Below are 23,546 nucleotides of genomic sequence, written 5' to 3' on the forward strand. Positions count from 1 at the left end.
CATCTTATTCCACTTTTGCATTTGCATTTGTTTTACATTTGTTTGGCAGATTTCACAACTTTTGAATGAGAATGCAGGTCTCAGCAGGGTGTTCTTTCAGAAATTGCCTGTAAAGGACCTGTGTTGACTTCTAGAAGCAATGAAGCCATGAAACCTGCCGACATGTTTAACATGAACATCTGCTTTGCGACCCATTTTCCACACATCGAACGAGACATTCACTGCACTGTACCACCTCTTCTCAATCTATGAATCCCGTCACACACCCCGCAAGTATTTATAGCTCGATTAGCCTCATGCAACGCCATCTGCAATATTATTGATAAAAGTAAGAAATTATGCACAGAATAGAAAAGCTGGCCATCATAACTTTGTGGATTGAACTGTAGCAGAACTAGAATGACCTGCAATTTCTGCACTGAAATGGTTACCCTAGTTTTAGCATTTTCACCTTTTTTAGGATGCTTACTGTGTGTGTGTGTGTGTGTGTGTTGCCTTCCATCTTAAAGCAAACACACCTGGACCACGCCCAAACACAAACACTGACAGGGCCCGACAACCACTTCAAAAAGAAGAGGTGAGCAGGGGAGCAGAGGAACGAGAGTAAAGAGATGTTTGCGGGCGGATTGTGTCGTTTCCCTTGCAGCAGAACAGTGGAGTCGGTCTGAGCGCTGTTTGATGTTTCTGTGTGTAAGTCTCTCTGAATAGAACGAAGCCACAGAAACAAGAATGAAAAGATAGAAAGCATAGGGAGAGAAAGAGAGAAACAGAGAGAAAGAGAGAGAGAGAGAGAGAGAGAGAGAGAGAGAGAGAGAGAAACAGAGAGGTGCAGGGTGATGTTTAAGAGCGTATATCTTCTGTTAACCTGAGACGAACAAAGAAAGGTTTACACCGCAGAGGGATTCAAAGAACTTTCGTCAGAGAAAGAGCGAGACAATAGGGGCAAAGCTGAGAGCGGGTCTGACTCTAAATCTGCCACATTGTGCTGCAGGCTTTGATCCCCTCAAACTTGCCCGCATGTGTATGCTTTTCAGAACAGCCACACTTTAAATACATTAAGACTTGAGGCGCAGGCTGAGTATTTGCCCAAAGATTAGTTTACTTAAAAACACACACATAGAGAAACGGGCCCATTCAAAACCCCCCAACACACAGCCTAATCTGCACCGCAGAAGAGTATCACTACTTTGTGTTGTGTATATGAGTGTGTGTGTGAGTGCAATATTAAACATTAGAGGATCAAAAGATTCCAATTTGTTCAGCAGTGAAGTATTTTGTACAATATTTGATACAGGAGCAGCAAAGATATACACATGACAATTGAGAAGTCAAGAGTGAGAGAAATAGAGCGAAATAGAGTGAAATAGCGTGCGTGCAAGAGAGAGAGAAAGAGAGAGAGAGAGAGAGAGAGAGAGAGAGAGAGAGAGAGAGAGAGAGGTAAGTGTATGTTTACGCCATTGTGAATAAGCTTGTGGTGGTGTTGTCCCGAAGCATATTTAAAAGAGTCAGTGAAGCAAGCAGGAGCAATTTGAATATACTTAACTAAACAGCAAACAACACAAAACATCCACTTCACTTCATCCTAACTTCACTCTAATCGCTGGAACAGAAATATGCTGCATTGTGGTTAAACTCATCTGCGTTACCACACATATTTCCACACACACATACAGACAGACAGACACTCCAAATCTGACCCTAATCAAAATGAAGCTCTGACTGATACATTGCTTAAAGTTGCCCTAGAATGGAAAGCTGCATTCATCTAGCTATAGTTAATAATGAGAGCTCAGTACATGGAAGTGACATACCATCAACCTCTAACACTGTTGTCACTGTTGAAAAGCCTCAAACCAAAACAGAGCTGGAAAAGGGGCCAATTCCAAAAGCGTTTCATAAGCGACTAGTCTCGTTATACCTACACCCCTAAAAGTTACATACATCCTGCCCACCTACCAAAGCCTTTTTTACACCTAAAGCCACATCGTGGTCAAACTTATTGGCCACTGCGTGAAACTATGGTGTTGTTAATACTTAGGTACACAAACCAGGCCTTGTGACTGCAGCTATTTCTGTGCCAGGTTCTCAAACTCAACATACGATTAAGTGAAAGCTGAGTCTGTGTTCCTGGGATGATGTGCAGCAAGCGGGTATTCGTACAAGACTGAAATGATGCGGACAAGTGATAGGCTGAAAAAGCTAAGCTGGCTACAATAGCAGTTACAGTGTTTAAAACAAAGCAAGCCAAGGCTAGGTCTCCTGTGAGTCACTGCAGTGATCTAAAATAGCCAATAAAAGCAGAGCTTTTGGATTTGATCCACTATAACAGGACGATCAGTGTCTTTACCCCAACCGAAGTCCCATATGTACTATTTATACATCAAATAACTTAAATACCCCATAAATGCATTATTTGGCACAGAATGGTTATGGGCACTAATATGACTAACAAATCGTCTACTTGTCAGCAGTTATTGATCCCAAAGCAGAATCTATCTACGTACAGCCAAATACATGACATATGAAATGCATGAAATAAACTGTATGAAATTGAAAAGTATTTGGTTAGCAAGTGGACGTTTCAACAGACATTCAGAACACCCTAATGGGTTTAAAATCCTGTATAAATATTAAATACTATATTTGTATAATCCTCTATCACAAAATGCTGTTGTGCTGGGTTTGGAAATCATTTCACTAATACAGTCCTGGTGCTGTGTGTAGAATTATTTGTTGCTAGTTTAGAGAAACAGTCCAGTGCTTTTCATGTATCTGTTTTAAATATCAATATGTTTTCAGTTGTTTTACTGAGGAACACATAGTGCTGATCTTAACATGTTAAATGATGGTATGTTACAGCTATGGAAGATACAGGTTAGTCTCAAAAACACCAGAATACTTTCTATCTTTCATTCTTTAATATTTACAGCCTGATCACTGCTACTGTCTGCTCAGTCACTTATCATATCTAAAGAAAGCAAGTCTTCAGCTCACACAGGCACAGTGCAAACCAAACAACACACACACACACACACACACACACACACACACACACACACACACACATACACGTTTAGCTGGTATTTGTCTGGCCTTTATTGTTTTGAATGGTTTCCCCGTACTGTTTTGAGTGATAGTGAGTGTTTGAACTTATCTGATTTTTTTTGAACACCAATTTGAAGATATTCTTTTAAACCTAGTGATTCGTTTGTAGGAAAGTACAGCCCTCTATTGATCCTTCATGTAGACTAATTATTGCCTTACATGTTTGTTTGTGTGTTCATTTCTTTTATTATAGTAAAATGTAATTGTACATGAAATGAGCAGGACACTCCCTCATTCCAGAAACTGTGTGTGTGTGTGTGTTAATTCATTCAGCATTCCTAAAGTTCACTTGCTCTGGCCAGATAGAGCAACTTCATGTGACGCACAGCTTTCCATTGAAACAGAGAAATCATCACACAGGCCTTTCCAATGGCAATCCCAAAAACACATTACTCATGCTTTGCCACTCATCTCTCTTTATCTGTTCCTCCCTTTCTCTAACACACGTGACACAAACACACTTCACACTGAAAATAAGGCTGACTACTTGACTACCAAACAACAGTCTAACTCTAAAGATATGTCCACCTTTTCTCAGCATAGTAATTATGCTGTTTTTGAACAACTTTCTAGGTCGAAGGTTCCAGGCCCCTACTCTGAAAACGTTCTGAAACGGTTCTTAGCTTGAAATGGTGTCGCACCTTTACATTCTGGGAAGGTTCTTTCAAAAGACTAATCCCATTTTCTTTAAATCTCTTTAGGAGAGCAGAAGTGGTTTTCTATCTGTCAAGCTGGAAAAGTTATATTGAACATACTTCTAAAGCAATGTTCACCATCCCTCCTGCTGGACATCTACCATCCTGCAATTTGATCCACATAATGCTGTCTGTCTATCAATCCAAAATAGCTGCCTTTGAGTAGCTGCATTTGAAATTACAAGGGTTGTCTGTACACCTTTGAACATGCAGTGTCTTCATGCAAACCATTACTTATTACATTTAATCCAACTACTGAGACTTTTCTGAAGGCCTTGATCAGCTGGATTAGATCAAACTGAACTCTTCAAGTCGGTAGAATTCCAGGGGCGGGTTCATAACAACTGGATATTTATAACAGGCTTTTCTTTCATTTGTATGCCCACGCTTGGCTCTATCCCCCTGACTAAAGAGGCCACCTAGCAGTTTTGTTTATGAAGCGCACAGCGCGTGATGTTTCATTTAGCTTGGATGACGCAAGTGCGGTGCCTGAGAAGAGTTTGTGTATTAGAGACTTACACTGAAAACGAAAAGGCCAGACCAGAAAGTCAGCACTGTGGTCACAAATCTCAGTATTCGCTCTCTCATGTCCCATCATATCCGTTACAGTTGAGTCCACCTGAGTTCCATGGACACGTGTTTTACTCAGAATAGTTCTATGAAAATTCTGACACACATTCTCTGGTATTTATTCAAGGGCTTTCGTGCGATGAGCTTTGTTCATCACAGCACTCTATGGAGAGTGTTTTGCAAAGCAGTTTAAACAGTGTTCAGAGATGTGTATCAAACTCAGGGCATCAGGGCTCCTGTTGTGGACACTTACATTTCTTTCCTCCTCCATAAATACACACACACACACACACACACACACATATGAAACACTGCTCCATGCTTTTTAGTGCAGGCCAAGTCTCGCAACATGTTCTCAATGCTTGTCGTTTTCCTCAATCAGAGTTTATTATTTTTAGACTAATCTTGGATGTTCTTGAATTTTCTGGATCATTAAGTATTACAGATGAAACAGTCACTGAATTTTAAACAGATGTCAGTGGAGGCAAAAAGCCACGCTGACATTGCTATATGAAGATCAATGAAGTTACTACATACGGTGATTTGAGTAGTTATTCTCGACAAGGGTGCTAAAACTTTCAGCTTTAGAGGTGGTGGTGAAATTAGGGCCAAAGAAGATAAAACATTTTTTAAATAAAAAGCTATTTTATATCATTGCACTGATATAAATTTATATCAAATACATGAATGCATATGAAAGATATATAAGAAATTAGAATTAGTTTAAATGGTATGAAATGTGGTTTTCTCTTTTTAGGATCAGGGGAATGTTTAAATCAAATAAAATATGATCACCAACTTTGCAATTGTGGGACACACTCTGGCATAAGCGCATGAGCTTACACTGAAAAACCAATGGACTGAATTGGCCTGATTCAGATCTGATCACTGGAAAGACTACTGAAGAACACTAAGCTAATCGCCATGTTCATGAATTCAGTTTAAGAGTTTCCTTTGTGCCTCTGTAGCTGTTAGAAGATGGGTAAAACACGGCCATGAAAGGATACCCATGGTTAGCAACAGAGACTGAGGTATTTAAGCAATGATTGATTGGTATTAACAAGCCCAAAGTATGTCATGAAAACATTGCCCACACCATGTCACCACCGCCACCAACCTGGAAGGCAAGTTGGGCCCATGGACTCATGCTGTTGGCGCCAAATTCTGACTCTATATTCTCTGTTTCTTAGTAAAATGCAAAGTTTATCAGACCAAGTTATGTTTTCTCCAGTCAGTGTGTAGTATTGGTGAGCTTGTTTCCACTGCAGCCTCAGATTTCTGTTCTTGGCCAACAGAAGTGAAACCCAATGTGCTTTTCTGCTTTTGGGGCTTATCGACATCAAGGTTCGTTGTACTGATGCTTTTCCACTCAGCACAGTTGTACAGAGTGTTGGGCTGGGTGTCTGGGTTACCATACTCTCAGTGACGGTTCTAGACCATTTCAACTGGTCTAGTCAGTGTAGGGCCAGTGGTTATATTGTATCAGGGGCCGATTGCTTTATAGCTTACATTGCTGGAAAGTTTTTTTTTACATTATTGTGCTGCTTTGAGGAGATTCACACCTAATTTAGGGGGGACTATACCCCCCCCCCCCAGCAGAATTGCCACTGTATACTCTGCTATATACTCTGCTCTCATCAACAAGGTGTTTTCGTCCACAAAACTCACTGTATGTATTTTCTTTATTGCATAATTCTAAGTAAATAGAGACTCACAGAGAACAGCATTACCCAAAGCTGTTGGCCTATGTCTGGACCATTTAATGCATTGCACTGCTGCCACATGATTGGCTGCTAATTAATTATAGATAATTGCATGAATGAGTAGGTGTACAGTTAAGTGTTCCCATAACATTGCTCAGAGAATGTAAATATAAAAACTTCAGACTGCAGAACTTCTCTATCTCTCTATCTATCTTTATTTATTCATTTCACTCTTCCATATACTCACACAGATATAAGCACTGATATTTACTAAACACTTTTGGAACTTCCTGTTGGCTTCAGTTTCTAAACCAAAGAAAACCCCAAAGCCAATGAACAGAAGTAATGCAGAAAAATCAGAAAGGCTGGTTATCTTTTATGTCATTCACTGTGATTATATTTCCAAATCAATATCTCAATAAATTACACACGTAAGATCAATGGTAAATTACACAGTGAGGACGCATTGCCTCCAGTGGTGTCTGTGCATCCGCTTGTTCCCTTCTCACTTCCTCCTCCTAATGACCTGGGCAAATATAGCAGATTAAAAGCAGATCAATAAGATCCTATAATAACCAACACTAACATCTGCCAGTCCACCAGTTTCCCCGACTACCCTCTCACCATTCAGAAACCAGCAGATAACAAGAAACCTTTGTTTAACTGTAAAAGCACCCTAGAGGCTTAGACCTACAGCAGATTAATGCCGCGCTTGAAGAAATGATGGAGGATTGAGGTGTGTTAAATCCGCACATGGTGAGGTTCAATGTGCCGGATTATACTGAGGCAGCTGTAATAATGACATGCATAGGCCTGAATCTGAACTGTAATTGTAAAACTGTCATACACCTTTCCAAGTTCGTAGACACCTGCACATCCAACAGCCAAGGGAAGTAATAGGGGGTTTGTCCCCCTCTGCCGCAGCAACAGCCTCTAATCTTCTGTGAAAGCTTTACTCTAGATGTTGGAACATTGCTGTGAGTATTTGCCTGCATTCATCCTCAAGAGGATTAGTGAGGTCCAGTACTGATGTTGGATGATTACTTCTGGATCACAAACTCCTCTCCAACTCATCCCAAAGGTATTGAATGGAGCTCTATCACTCCAAAGTACACAGGTCCACTTCTCCACAGCCCAATGCCATGGGGCTTTTAATCCCTGTAGCAAATATCTGGCATTGGACATGGTGACCTTAGGCTCAGATGCAGCTGCCTTAGAATGTCCCATTTATTTAAAGTTTTTTCTGTAATACTGGATACACCTTAAAGTCAGTTAAAGAAATCATTTATATGGGGTATCTGTTTACTTTCTGGACATACTGTAATAACACAACTTTCCTTTGACATTGATGAAATATTTATTGATGTGTATATTATAATAAATGTAATATATTATGATGTCAGTTAAATATATTTTAATTTGTATCGATGAAAATAATGTTTTTTTAGAGCAACTGGAGCCTGCCACGCGCTGCTGGGGCGTCTCGTGCGAAGCGCCCTGCGTGAGGAGCGCAAGTGCGCGGCTGCCCTTTCAAGTTTAGACAAAGACGGCGGAACGGCTGCCCTCGTCAGGTATAAACACACAGATCCTCTGCCAACACATGTAGACATGTGGGTAGAGGCAGAGGGGAGGGGTGAAGTGTGTGTGTGTGTGTGTAAGTGAAGGGGGTTGGGTGCTGCTTACATTTTCCTCCAGAAGACCTTATTGCACATGCAGCCCAAGGAAGTGCACGGTCTGTCATCGCGCTGAGGCTGAGTGCGACTCGTATCAGATAATCCACCATCAGATGTTTTCTTTTAAAAATGTCTTTTGTGCTGTTTTCTCCGGGCTGCATGCGAGCGGGGTGGCTGTAGCGTGTGAGGAACTGAGATAAAGTCAGAGAGCCACATGCAAGGGCAGTCAATGTCCGAGCACTGTAGGCGTGAGGGCTCTCCTGCACTGACAGAAGCTCTCCCTTGGTATGTGGTAGAGCACAAATGCTATATATTTATAATCAAGTGTCATCTTTCAGTTTACTTTTTGTTTGGCATGAAGAGTGTTGAGGAAACGCATTTGAAGCTCATCTAAATCCAGAACACTATTTTCCACTGAAGTGTAAAAAGAACAAAGAAACAGTACTTCAGAGATAAACATATTACTAAACTTAACCTTATCTACATCTCAACCTAAACCCAAACTGAACCTACTACACCTAAACCTAATTCTAAACCTAACCTACACCTCAGCGTAAACCCATACAGAAACTACTACACCTAAACCTAATTTTTACCCTAACCTACACCTCAACCTAAACCCAAACTGAACCTACTGCACCTAAACCTAATTCTAAACCTAACCTATACCTCAGCGTAAACCCAAACCAAACCATAGGACACCTCAAACTAATTCTAAACCTAACCTACACCTCAGCGTAAACCCAAACCAAACCATAGTACACCTCAATCTAATTCTAAACCTAACCTACACCTCAGCGTAAACCCAAACCAAACCATAGTACACCTCAATCTAATTCTAAACTTAACCTACACCTCAACCTAAACCCAAACTGAACCTACTGCACCTAAACCTAATTCTAAACTTAACCTAACCTACACCTCAACCTAAACCCAAACCGAACCTACTACACCTAAACCTAATTCTATAACCTAACCTACATCTCAACCTAAACCCAAACCGAACCTACTACACCTACACCTAATTCTAAACCTAACCTACACCTCAGCGTAAACCCAAACCAAACCATAGTACACCTCAATCTAATTCTAAACTTAACTTACACCTCAGCATAAACCCAAACTGAACCTACTGCACCTAAACCTAATTCTAAACTTAACCTAACCTACACCTCAACGTAAACTCAAACTGAACCTACTACACCTACACCCAATTCTGACCTTAGCCTAACTTTTAACCTACTACACCTAAACCTAATTTAAACATTAACCTAAACTTAACTTACTACCCCTAAACCTAATTCTAAACGTAACCAAACTTTAACACTAACTTTAACTATAGTAGAATGTTACGTTCTTACAGTTTCTGCAGGAGTTTCTATCCGTTAATTCTCATTTCTCCATAAGGGAGAAAAGCAGCATGACTGTAACTGTAGGGATGCTGTTTTCTCAATTCTTCTTTGAGTAAATGGCATGAAGGATTGTGTATATTTTGCAAAACAGTGCCACCTGTGGATAGAAGATGACACATAAAATATGTTAATATGTATAAATGTTAAGAATGTAACATTTTAGGTACATTTTAGTTGTGTATGTATGATTTTTCTGAGAGTTTTGCTCTGTTACACTGAAAAAAATACTTATATTAACAATATTAAATTGTCATAAAATCCAGAGCTTGTGTTTTTTCATGTGAAGGGGGGAAAGTACAGAGAAACAGTACTGCAGTGATAATACACAAAGGGTACACAAAGTAAAGTAAGTAAATTAAATGTGGAGGTGTGTAATGTGAAGTGCACAGTGAGTTGACTGAGTACTTGTCTTCACTTTTCTAAATTAAAATGTCATCTCATGTCAAGAGGAAAGTGCTACTGCCCACTTTCACTCTGTAAAGCAACTTCTTTCTTTTAGTTCACTTGTTTTGATCTAATTAATTTGATTCAGTTGCTACCGGACACATTTACACCATGCAGATTCCTATAATTTCATTCATCAGACCAGTAATAAGACCACTGCTTGTTTTACTTAATGACAGCTCTTATGGGCTGTGCTGTGAAGGCCTTGTATAGCAACAGGCACAAATGCATTTCTCTATACTGATCTCTTTCTCTCTCTTTCTCTCTTTTTCTCTCGCTCTCTCTCTCTCTCTCTCTCTCTCTCTCTCTCTCTCTCTCACACACACACACACACACACACACACACACACACACACACAAACACACTCCACCTCTCTGTGACCTCTGTTCTTGTCTGTGTCTGTGAATTTGTTTATTTTCTCTCGTCTGGTTTGGCAGGTGAACATCTCCTCAGGTGAGAACTCAGGAGTAGTGCAGGAGAACAAACACACACACACACACACACACACACGCACAGTGAGAACAGACTTGTTTTTAACCGTCATGGACTGTTCACACATTTCCGCAAGTTGAAATTGTTCTTGCATGAACACACAGCTCAGTTTAAATCATCAAGCAGCCAAACCTTGAGCAGGAATTGCTTCAGTGGTATGCTGCACACAGCAAACAGCCCAGATCAGCCAGACTGGATTCCAGGTGGTGGTTAGTTTCACGTTGCTCGCTTTGAAGTCTTCATAACACGTACATAAACACTGTATGACATGTTTCTAAAGTAATACTTGGGTATTTATGAATAGTTAATGCCAGTAATCTGAGATGACAGATGATGTGTTGTGAAGGATGTTAATTAATCATCAGCTAATCATCAACATTTGTTTCATTTAAAAGATGTAATTTATGACAATGATGTTTAATTTATAACAACGATGCTTCATAATGTTATAAAACATCATAACTTTATTAACTAAGCAGAGGCAAAGACAAAAACAGTGTAATATAATAACTGTAATATCTCACCTTTTATTTTTTATACTTAAGTAGAACTTAAAAAATTAAGTACAAAAGAATTTAAACAAAGTTTTTGGCTTTCACTCAAACATGGGATATGTTTGTACAGGATAGTGTACATTTATGCATATTCATACATTTAGAACCATCTGTATTAAAATTGTCAGTTAATTTCAAAGCACTTTAAAACGTCTTTTTAAAGAACTGAAATGAGTTAAAAGAACTGATACATGGTGTCCTTAACTAAACCTCTGCAATTCATGCTTCATAACAGTGTCAATAACTTTTCCAATTTAGTGTAATACCACTTCATTAAACAGTTCCATCTTGCTAATACTGACTTAAGCTACCCCTTAATATTCAAGTAGAGCTTTGAGTCAATTATTGTATGCCTATGCATGTGCTATGAAGCCTGTTTGTACTGTAAGTAGTTCTCAAATGTTAGAATTAACATGTCTGAACAAGTCTGAACGAGAAACAGGGCATGATCCTAGTCTAACAGGTGTATATTGAGACGCTATGTTAACGTAAATGTATAAGTGGTTCAACGATGTGTGAATGAGCGACATATTCATGATGCCATGATGCAGTGGATGCAGTTTGGAATTGCCAGTGCTCTTCATTTACTTGTCTTGTACACCACATCTAGGTCTAAGTGCTAAGTTGTGATCATGAGTGAGAAAATGATTAGACTGAGTAAAAGGTTATGCAGGGGAAAGTCACAGAATTACTATACCACTGTTTACAGTAAACTTTTTCAGTACACTCTTAATAATGAATTGAATTGGTATAGAACCTTTACATCATGCTGGGCTTCTTTAAGCTTTAATCACATAAAAAGCCTATAGACCACTGGCGGGCCAAAAGTGTTATAAACTTCTATTACCAACGAATAGCCCCACTAGTTTGTACCCCTGCAGTTACTCAGTAATATAACTTAGTGTGTAAGACTTGAAGTGCTAACAGGTTAAAGTTGTTTTCATACTTGCACACCTCCTCTACAAACTTAGTTAATTGGAGATTTCTTTAGAGATCCATTAGTGGTTCTTCAATGGATATAGTCTAACAGTATAGTTTCTGCATTTTCTTGGATGCACTGTAGGAAATATTCCATATCCAACAATGTGTAAAAACCTTTTTGCTTAATGAAAGTTAATATACAATAACGTATATCATACATGTTTTAAAAAAGTATGGATATTTGTACTATATTACTAATCTTACTATTTAAAACCTTTTACCTGGCTATTAATTGTGTCATACCTGTATTATTAAATATACAAATATAAACAAAAATAAACAATGCAGTCAAAAGTATTCTTATTTTGAGAAAAAGAAGTTCTATCTTTTGACATTTATATATACATATTGATCAATGCAGCAGCAGCAAACTTTCATTGGCTTACATGTGCTTTTCTGTACTCAGTGTTGTATTCTTCACATGTCAACCCATAGCAACACATAGTATGCATTTCTCTTTGTACACATACACACACACACAACCACACATTTATTTGGTATGCTTTTCTCTTTTTACACACACACACACACACACACACACACTACACAACCATGTATAAAATTGCAAACTAGGGTAAGCAATATTTAGAACAATCAAATAGTAAGCCAGAGCGAGAGGAGTGGGATACCTAGCCAGGCATAAAACAGGTGCAGTTTCTCTCACTGGAACTCTGTGCTGGGCAGGTGTGTGTTTGGAGAAAGCATGTGATTAAATAGGAAATACTTTCTCCCCACCCACTCACCCCCTCTTTCTTACACATAAACAAAAAGCTATATTACCACCCACAGCCAGCTGGCCAAAATCAGTGTTATTTTTGTGATCAGAATGAAAGTACAGAGACTTTCACTCACAGCTCTATCATTTCTCACAACTCACATGTGTGTAAACATACAGTATGTTTTGAATAGTCACACAAACACACATGCACAGAATGTACAGTTATACTGGTTTCAGTCAGTAGATGATTTACACCTACTGAGAGGTGAGATGTTTTTAGAACTTGTTAGAAACGATGATAACTGTTTAGTTATAATCATTTCTAAATGACTTCTTTTCAAACACCCTAGCCAGACAGGTTGTCATGCCAAATTAGTCAAAACATGATGGATGTGGTGGTGCTTGTGTTAGAAAAGCCACAGCAGACGCAGCATAAATGCCAGACGAGCCCAGGCCAAATCAGAAGGAGAGAGAGCACACAGACTCAAACACATAAGATTAGTTGTTTAATTGTACAGGGACTGTTTGTTAAAAAAGCTAGACCAGAAGCCGAAAAGAGGAAAAGTACTGGAAAAGCTCCATCCTTTTTTCACCAGCATTATTTTTTGTGGAGAAATTGTAATGATGGAAGTCTGAGAGATGGAAAGGAATGGCACAAGAATAACATGAAAGCAGTTACGCCAGAATCACCACTCATAAAGTCTCTAATTCACTGCACCAGCTAACTATAATCTAAACACCGTCTTTTGCTCTGTAAAATTATACTCTTTGTGGGCTACAGGGCAGAATGTGTATGTTTGAGTGGTGAAGCTCATAACAACAACGCACATTGTGATTCCTCATCTGGAAGAAGCAGCCTGTCTGTTCTTCTTTCTATCCACCTCACTCTCTTAGATCTGCTTTCACTGTTCTGAGGTTTAGATTTATGCCCTAGATTCAAATACATGTTTTCTTCAAATACAAGGCAACATCTGGACTGTAGAAGTGCTGTACACTGTATGTCCAAAGTTTGTGGACACCCCTTTTAATGACTGCATTCAGCTACTTTAAGGTGCACCAATGCACCAATGTCCAAATGTACACACAGACACACACACATACAGCTTGTCTAGTCCCTGTTAAGAGGTATGACCAATAGAATAGCACTCTCTGGAGCAGATAAACATGAACCTATTGGCACCATGACTAATATCAGGCATGGTCTAAAGGGATACAAAGCCCCTAAGCATTTAGCTGTGGAGCAGTGGAACTGTGTTCTCTGAAATGATAGTGCTGCTCCTTCTAATACTTGATGATGAGATGACCTCACTAATGCTCTTGTCACTAAATGCAATCAAATTTTCACAGCAATGTTCTAAAATCTAGTAGAAAGTCTTCTGAAGACAGTGGAGTAACTCCAAAAACCCTTGATTTTGGAAGATGCAATTGTGAAGTGCTTTTCCAGCATCTGTATCATAGAAAATACAAATTTGGGTGATGTAGGGTGATGTAGTAATGTAGTAATGCAGTCCATAACATACATAAAACTTAAGCTTCAAAATAACTAATTATGAATTCATTTTGGGATGTCTCACAGCACTTTAACTCTATATATTTATGCTGAAGTTACAAGGAGTGCTAAATGAGACGTCATATAGGGTGGCCAGTCAAAACAGAGATAGTGTTTATGCATTTTAAAGGCACAGTAAACTGTTTGTTTAATTAAATAGGATAACAAAGGTGTTGAAAACAGAAATGGAAAATTATTTGTAATTGTTGTTGGTACAAAAAATCCCCATAAGCATCCCATAAACATCTCCTGCTGCCCGTTCTGTTGTCGTCCTGCTCAGAATGCTTACATTGACTCATTCACACCACTCCATAGATACTGCATAGCTGTGCATCTGACAGTTTAACTTTCACATTAACACTGAGCATGTGTCCTGCACTTACTCACATTCTCATAACTCTCATAACTCTCCTGCTGTCACATTAGTCAAAGTTATTTTACTGCTGATTTGTTGTTTGTTGTTTCTAGTGTCAACTAGAAACGGATGGGTTTGCCTTTTGAGTCTAGATTCCTCTGAAGGTCTATTCCCAGGAAGTTTTTCTTTGCCACTATCATCACTGGCTTACTCAAATGAGGCTAAGACCCGGATCTCTGTTAAGCTTTTTTTTGTTGTTGTTGTTGTTGTGAAAAGTGACATAAATAAATTTTAATTGAACATTTACATTCAGCTTAAATACATAAATATATAAATAGACCACAGGTTGTTTAATTTTAAAAAAATTTACAGTACCATTCATTTTCTTCAAAGTGATATCTGTGTAGGAGAGTGTAGCGTACTACAGTATGAGTGAAAGCACATCGGTTCAGGACACATGTATGGAATCCAAGTGGTTCATACTCATGTTTATTACTGTTCTTCAACCTTATAGACTTCTGCTAGACCTTTTTAAAAGCCATATGTCAAGCAGTACTCCTCTCTAACCACAGTATGTTTTTCAGCGCCTGAACATGTTTATAGCATTCTGAAAATTTTATGGAGACACCCTGTAAATATCATTTTCAGGCTTGCTTAAGTCCTCAAGCTGCTGGAAGTCATTTTGTTTTGGAAAGTGAGGGGAAATGACTAAACTCAAGGCAGAAACATGATCTGACTACGGTGGTTTGGATCCACTCTTCAGGCCAAGTGACCAGATTTGTATTTATTTTAGTTATGGCTAGAGAATCGGAAGCAGCCGAGGCATTTGAATGCATGCAGGATTATTTAGAGGCATTGCAATCTCTCAACAAAGATGTGGTCAGGTTTATACATCAGGACATGATTTATTCCAAGAGTATTCATCAAAGTAAATTAAAATGTATATTTATGAACAGAATGGAAGCTAAGTCACATGTGAGCTGTTTGTGAGTGGGGTTGGCAGTTGGATTGAAAGGTCTTTTAGTATCAGTTGTCTTGAAACATGTATTACTGCTCATTTTAACATGTGTGACTGGCCTGGAGTCTGTTTTCTGTTAGAAGCTGGAACTGGAAGTGATGTTGACTCTATCCATATGTAAACCACTCAGAGAACAATGGATTATATTCCTAGGTCTTATTATGTGATTTGTTGTTACTTAGGTCATTTTGTCACTTTTATTTTGATAGTCTTAAAATGTGAGCTGTAGAAGAACCACCTTTGGTTTGGAGAATATTTCTGAAAGGAAAATGAGAGGTTTGAGTGTGAAGGAGGTTTAGAACTATACATCCAAGGACCACAGCAGACCCTTTGTTGTAAAGAGACTTACATATCAGCCAATTCCCTTTCAGGTAATTCAAGTGTTAAATGGTGCAGATTTCAGCTCCAACCGTAATCTTACACACCTGTGGCCAGTTTCCAAAAAGTGTCTAAGCATGTAGATCATCTTAACTGGTAGAGAAAGTGTTCAGTGTAACTTGGACTACCATTTATCATTTTGGTTATGGAAACTTACCTGATCCAGATAATGTAGTCCTTCAGGGGCACCTGAATGCTAGAGCCACTCATTAGATTGACCAACACTACATTATAAGAGGACAGTCCAAGCCCAGTGCAGACCTGAGAAAGTTGGTCATGGACAAGTCAGGTCACTGTCTCATGAAGCCATTTTTAAACAACCACAGAATCCAAGATCACCAGCTCAAACATAAATAAAAGTTTATCCAAGTTCAGGTTTATTTCTATACCACTTTTCACAACAAAGCAGTCTGATCTGATACTGACATCTGGGTCCGAGCCTCTTTTGAGCAAGCCCAAGGCAACAGTGGCAAGAAAACTCAACCAGAGGAAAACCAGAGGAAGAAATCTTAAGAGGAACCAAGACTCAAAAGGGGAACCTGTACATCTCTTGTTGACACCAGATAGCAGAACAATAACAGAGACAAAAATAACTGAAAAACTAAAAAAAAAGAGCTAAAGCAAATGTGGCATCAAGCCATGAGTTATGAGAATGTGAGTCAGTGTAAAACACATGCTCAGTGTTAATGTGAAAGGCCATGCAGGTTAAACAGTCATTTAGAGATATGTAGTGAGGCATGAATGAAACAACGCGATGATCCAGAGCAGGACAGCATCACAGTGGGCAGCAGCGTAGTGGAGAGCCAGGTCAGGCACTCCAGGGCAGAGCAGTAGGAACAGGATGTCTCAATACATGGGAAGGAGAAAACAAGGAAAAACTGTTAAGAGTTAGATTAGGAGGATAATGATAAAGTATCGGCAAGGTCACATAGCAGGAGAGCCTAACCCAGGGGCTTTGGGAGGTGAACACATGATCGGGAGGTGTAGCCACTTTGACATGATCTGGAAGAAGACCCAAACTGTCACTGTCCTACCACCAGGACACAGGCCTGCCATGACATTGAGGCTGCTAGAACTACAGTTTCATTTTCAGTCACACTACACTACACTCTTAGTGTTATATATCTCCATTTCATGTGTGTGTGTGTGTGTGTGTGTGTGTGTGTGTGTCAGCCACAAGTTGCAGAGGCTTGTTTGCCTGCTCGATGAACCCAGCAAAAATACACACTCATTGAGTGTTGATGAACATGGATGCACACAAAATGAAAATATCCCGTGGGCTGAACATAGGTGTGGCAGAGACACGTTAATGATTATCAGCCGCTTCATGGCACGCAAGGAACTCAGCTAACTTTACACGACCTTCAGCGGAGTGAAAGAAGGCAGTTGAGCCTGAAATTAAGGGAAAGCAGAAGTGGGGAGGTGTGTGTGAGTAGGACAGGATTTTAGCCATGCAGTATATATCACTAATGTGTTTACACTAACGTGTAGAGAATTAAAGCTTTTTATAATATACCTCGCCCAGATTTGACTCACTCGTTCACATTCGTTTAGAGACATTTAAGCACCTTCTCACTTTTCTACACTATCAGAAAGCATCTGACCTGCCAGTGACCTCAGTGACTGCACTCACATATTCTGTAATGACATACACACACACACACACACGCACACACCTTAGCCGTTTCTCACCTGCAAACATTCCTTATGTGGCACAATGCCAGGGCAACACTTCCCCATTCTGAAGTACCGCAAGAAACACCCCTGCAGAATTAGTTTCACTTTAACAAGGAACATTCAGACCAGGGGTGAATTAAGAAACCATCAAGCCTGTTGGTGATATAACCACTCAAGCATAAGGATATATCCACTCATTTTCTTGTGTTTTATTTTTTCTGATGGAAACTGACATTTGTGTGGTTTACAATATAATTCATTGATGTATCACCATTTGCCAACATGCTTTTATCCATTTTATCCATCACAATTTCTTTTTACGTGACTTTAAGACTGATGTATTTACAGTTTTGGTCAGACATTTGCATACACTCATCATATATATCACCGCAATATTGGGGTTTTTAATCATTCTCTGAACTGTTTTTAATCTGGGCAGAATAAGTGTACAACATACATCTTTATTAATATAGATGTATATATATATATATATGTTTGTTTACCTTTTTTGGGGGGGGGTTCTTGAAATGGACACTGGGTCAGAATGATACATTCAGTGTCATACATATTTACACATCCACTTAGAATATGAATGTAGTGGTGCTGAAATGCCAGTTCCAAAGTGTCTTTTAACTTGCTATGGCCAAGACCTACTAACCTCATGATAGTGACCATGACTGACAATAGCTGGTAGCTTTTTGTTTGCCAAATATTAAAGATTTGTTTGACAGTGCTCACAGGCTTGACCAACACCCTAAAGAGCTCAGTGCAGATCTGAAAAAGATGATCATATATTTATCATATATAAGTCAGAAATATATTCTAAACAACTACAAATGTCAAACTTGTGGTTCAGAATGTCAGGAACAACTTAAGAACTGCCAAAGGCATTTATCCAAATTTTAGGTCTGATGTATGTAAAACTTTGGATCAGTATATATACTTTTTGTTCTATTAGCCCCTACAAGTGTTTTTGCAAATTTCTATTACTAAAGAATGGCTCCTCCTGTTTGTACAGAAGTCCCTGTAGTAACTGATTAATACACCTTAGTGTGTAATAGGCCTTGAAGTGTTAGGGGGTTAAAGACATGCCATACACTCATTATACACTCAACAGTTCAATTATTGAAATTACGTTTATTATTGCCATGGCATCAATGTCCATGAAGAGTGTACGTAAACTTCTGACCACAACTGTACATGATTCAGTCCATTACACATGAATACAATATGACACATCCAGACAATTGCAGTTTACTTTTTTGAGATTTGTGTGGCTGAATCACACTGTTGGACACTTGTGCAACCAGTTAACACATTTTATTTATTTACACTATGCATCCAAAAGTCACATGCTTATCCAACTTTTATTCTGAGATCAAGGGTGTTAAATGTAAGTTTGTAGCCCTTTGCTTTAGTTACAGCCTACACCCTTCAGGTAAGGCTGTAATGGTTGTGAGGATTGGATTGCATTCAGCCAAGAGAGCATTAATGAGGTTATGTACCGATGTTGGGTAATTAGTTCCAGATCACAAACTCCACTCCAGCTCCTTCCAATATTGGATGGACTCCACCACTCCAGAAAACACAGTTCCACTGCTCCACAGGCAAACACTGAGGGGCTTTATACCCCTCTAGACAATGCTTGGCGTTAGGCACAGTGACTTCAGACTCATGTGCTGCAAATTATAAATGTGTCTAAACATTTGGACAGTTTAAATAGAACTGGGCTTATATGACATTTGAGTCCCAAATGACCCACACACACCGTCTCACAATGAGCAGCAGTTAAGAATGGACACACTCGTCTACCTGAATCCACTCTTTGCAGATGATTTCCACCTCGAGCAGGTGGGTACGATAAGCCCCGCCCCTTTCCTGGGCGGCCCCTTTCTTTCAGTCTTGTTTATATATTCTCACACCGGTCTCGTGGCTCGCACTCGTCCTGTAAGAACCGCGTACGCGCATTTTTTTTCTGTCCTCACGAATAAGCGGAACGCGCCGCGTTCATAGCAGCCGCGTGCGCACATGAAGCTGGAGGTTTTCTCTGTGGCCGCGATGCCACCGGAGTCGCCGATGTCCGCCGAAGACGAGCTGGGCTCAGACGGAGACTTTGCCGCGTGCAGTCCGGCACCGGCAACACCGGCGTTGACACCGTCGGAGGAGGCGGACGGGGCGCGTGCTTCCGACAGCAAGCCTAAGGCGTACGCGCGCCGGCCAAAGCCTCCGTATTCGTACATCGCCCTGATCGCCATGGCCATCCGGGACTCGAGCTCCGGGCGCCTCACGTTGGCCGAGATTAACGACTACCTGATGAAGAAGTTCCCGTTTTTCCGCGGCAGCTACACGGGCTGGCGCAACTCGGTGCGCCACAACCTGTCGCTCAACGACTGCTTCCTCAAGGTGCTGCGAGACCCCTCACGCCCCTGGGGCAAGGACAACTACTGGATGCTGAACCCGCACAGCGAGTACACGTTCGCGGACGGCGTGTTCCGCCGCCGGAGGAAACGCATCGGCAAGAAGACCGCCAGGGACCCCGGGTCACGAGAGCGCGCACTCGAACGCTCGCCAGCCAACAGCACAGGAGGCGCGCGCTTCACCGGCCCCTTCGCCATCGAAAGCATCCTCAGCAAGCCGTCGTTCCGGCGCAGGGAGCGCGCGGAGGACTTCGCCGGACTCACGTCACAGTTTACGCCGTTCCTCGTGAACTACCCGGCGCCTCTAGCGCACCTCTCCAGCCTCGCGCCTCAGCCAGCCTTCCTGAGCCCCGCGCCACGATATCCCACACTGTACAGCGCGCCGCGAGAGATCCCCTACCACCCCTTCAGAATAGACTCTCTGCTGTCCTGAGGACGAAAACACAAGGCATCTACAGCCAGCACCATACAAACATACAGGACACGTTTTGTCTTATTTGCACAAGAAGCGCCGAGCAACCAGAACACAGGCATGCTCTCGCGCGCGGGCGCACCCACGCGCATAAGCACGCGAGTTGTTCAGGTGTCATTTGTCACAATAGAAGCGCTGAGGAAACACACACACACACACACACACACACACACACACACACCTGTTATGTGCACTTTTCTGTCGAGGTGTGTGAAATATTTGGAGCGTATGGACCGTGTTATTTTTCAGTAAATCACACACACTGTCTGTCTGTCTGTCAGTGATTGTACTGTGTGTTTGGTACTGATTTCTTTTTCAGTCGTGCAAAACAGTGTCAGATATGTGGTCTATTGTGTGTATCTAAGTGTACATAGTTTGTAATGTGATGTTGTTGTTGTTAAATATGGATGTAAATGTGTGTAAAGTATTTGTAGTGTTTGGTGAGCGCGCGCGTTTTAGCTGCTGCGCTGCAGAGCAAGCTGCTCAGAGCGAGGGAGAGACTGGAGAGTTCAGATTGGACTTCTGTTAATAAAGAGAAATAAATGCAGCAGAGAGGACTGTGTGAGTGTGTCTTTCTGTTTGCCATACCAAACATTTTACAGCTTGGTGCTTCTCCAGTTACTGAGGGAGATTATGAAGAATGCGGCACATGCGCGCAAATCATGCAGATACGCGCGGACACACGCACCTGTCCTTATTCTCAGCCAGTAGCACACCTTTAATTGAGTGATCGTTAGTTAGTGTTATTTTTGGAAATGCAAGTTAATAAGTAAATTACGTACAACAACAACAACAATAATAATAATAATAATAATAATAATAATAATAGTAATAATAGCAGCAAAGGTAAATGATTAAGGCCGGTTTTAACGGGTACTTCACGATGTTCATATTCCCAGTACACGTGTGTAGAAAATAAGGATGTAATATTTCTTTATCGATTTATAGTTCATTTATATACAGTCAGAAAATGACAGCTTTTATGCCAAAATTGCTAACAGTGATCAGTCAGTGGATCTGACATACACACCAAGGAGGCTTGACGCTATTTGCACCTTTGGTTAGGGAGGAGATATACATATTTCTAAAATCTACAATTCCTGTGTTTTGAACTCAGATTCACGCGCGTCAGTTCTGTATTAATGTTGGCAGCAGATTATGTTATGGTTATGGTTATGGATTCACCCTTCTTTTATTGTCTTCCTTCACTTCGCTGCGCTGTCCGCGGTGCTGAAACAGGTTTTCACATTTTAACTTTATTTCTCAAAAATCTCGTGCTGCAGAATGCACATTGTCTGTATGACCACAAGCAACATCTTATAGTCACTTATTTACCACAGCACACACTCGGTGAGTCTGTCAGTGTTGCTCACACTTCACCGGAGATGTCCAGGAGGCAGGTCAAGACTATGCGGACAGGTCAGCGGTGTGCTTTTCACCACAAATGGATAAACCTTTTTCCCAGAACAGGGACGTTTTACACGACGAGACACGATACTCAGGTGTGATGCTGCGACCTACAGGTGAGCTGCCAGAATGACACACCTGTGCACTCGGAGAGAAAACGCCCTGCGACAAAAGCAAAAAGACAGTCAGACTGCACAGTCAACATACATTTGTATTTACTTACCATAATTATTTAAATCCAATCTAGTTCATTCCAATCCAACAGACAGAACAGAGACAGAGATTATTCTTGAAGAGACCGTCAAGCATCAGTTGAATTTCCCTACTGCACTTACCATGCTGTACTTCATCCTTAAAACCTTTCCTATTCTTCGTTTCCGACTTTGTCCACAACTGAAATCATGTTGATTTGTGCTCACTTTTTTAAATGAGCAATACTCTGCTTATTAGTCTCTGATCTAGGGACCACCTAAATAATGCGCATGTCTGATAGGGGCTAATTAATAGCATTACAAATAGTAGTAGAATTAGTCATAGCAACAGTAATGGTCAAACCAGTATTCATATTAATTGCAAAAGCAGTAATAATTATTAATAACAATATAAATTGTCGTAGCAATAGAAAAGGTCTTGTTGTTTTTTTCCTATCTAGAGTTATGTAGTCATATAGCCAGTTATTTTCATAGTGCTGGACAGTTTCTGTGCAGGTTTCGGGTATTTATTGTGCTGCCCAGCGTCTGGATCACCGAGTATATATACACTGAAACATCAGTGCCAATGGATTAGTTATCTGCACTAATTAACAGTCCCTGAAGAAGTTGAATAACAGAGTCGGTTAAACATCTCCTCTGTTAGAAGCAGCTCGGAATCACGGCTGACGGGAATCAGTGAGTGAACTTTTTTCATATATAGATGTAATAGTGCTGTTAGGTAAATTAACGTTTTATTTTAAGTAAAAACCATACACTGTGTTGTTCTATTGGGGTGTGATTATCAGGAATGATTAATGTTTGCTTGTTTCCACTGTTTCCACTCAATCACCTTTAGCCGTGTCCTATTTATGATATAGCTGAACATTAGGTCGTTTTTAAGACATTGGCGTTATTTGTATAATAATAGCATTGTAGTTTGCTGTAGGCTATCATCCGAGTTGCTGAACTATCCAGTTAACAAACAAACTGAACTGCATTACTCTTAATGTTTGGTGCTTTTAAGATCTGGATTTGAGTTAACATTTTGTCATTGATAAACAGTCCCTACTTCGGGTGTAAGGTAAAAATGATTTGTAGTTTAAAAAACACTATCAATTAAACAAGCAAAACCAGCCCAGTGTTGGGTCAAAATAATAATAGTTTGAGTAATTCGCGAAGTCAGCGATGATCGGTCAGTTTACCCCACCTTGAGTTCTGTGCATAATTTTGACCCAGCATTTTATTGAGCGTGATAGCAGTAGTAATAGGATTAGCAGTGTTAATAGCATTAGCAATAGTAACAATAATACCAGTTGTTATAGCAATAGCAAATGCAATAGTAATATCAGTGTAATATTTCAACAGTACTAGTAAAATTATTAACAATTGTGATATCTGCAATATAGTTACAGCATGTAATGATATACACATAGCGGTAGTTTCATTCGGCTCGTCAGAGACAACTGTAATTACACAGGCATGCTATAAAAGAGCATTACAGTTGAACCCCCCCCCCCATTACTATTTAACCAATGACTTAAAAAAGACTATCAGATTATCATATCAACGTCCAGATACGCTGTTGTTAAATATTTAAGATCTTTTAGTAAATACAAAGAAAGTAAAAAAAACAAAGCTAAAGCTCGTTGCACTTCAAGATGAACATGACTTAATTCTGCTGTAAAATTATAATTAATAATGGGAGTTGTTCTACAGGTCTAGGACTGAGGGTGT

The 23,546-nt window shown here is 40.1% G+C and overlaps 1 protein-coding gene across 1 annotated transcript; it reads left to right on the forward strand.

Annotated features, from left to right (window-relative positions):
- Positions 1-19,281: 19,281 nt before the first annotated feature.
- On the forward strand, positions 19,282-20,756 carry foxq1b (forkhead box Q1b). Its single transcript, XM_072697264.1, has one exon. It carries the CDS (start codon positions 19,354-19,356, stop codon positions 20,173-20,175), a length of 822 nt encoding a protein of 273 aa, XP_072553365.1. The 5' UTR covers positions 19,282-19,353; the 3' UTR covers positions 20,176-20,756.
- The last annotated feature ends 2,790 nt before the right edge of the window (positions 20,757-23,546 follow it).

This window comes from Salminus brasiliensis, chromosome 1 (assembly GCF_030463535.1).
Source record: "Salminus brasiliensis chromosome 1, fSalBra1.hap2, whole genome shotgun sequence".
Lineage (NCBI taxonomy): Eukaryota > Metazoa > Chordata > Actinopteri > Characiformes > Bryconidae > Salminus > Salminus brasiliensis.

Bases quoted from the DNA above. Each gene is read 5' to 3' on its own strand.
- foxq1b (XM_072697264.1), top strand. From the start codon at position 19,354: ATGAAGCTGGAGGTTTTCTCTGTGGCCGCGATGCCACCGGAGTCGCCG.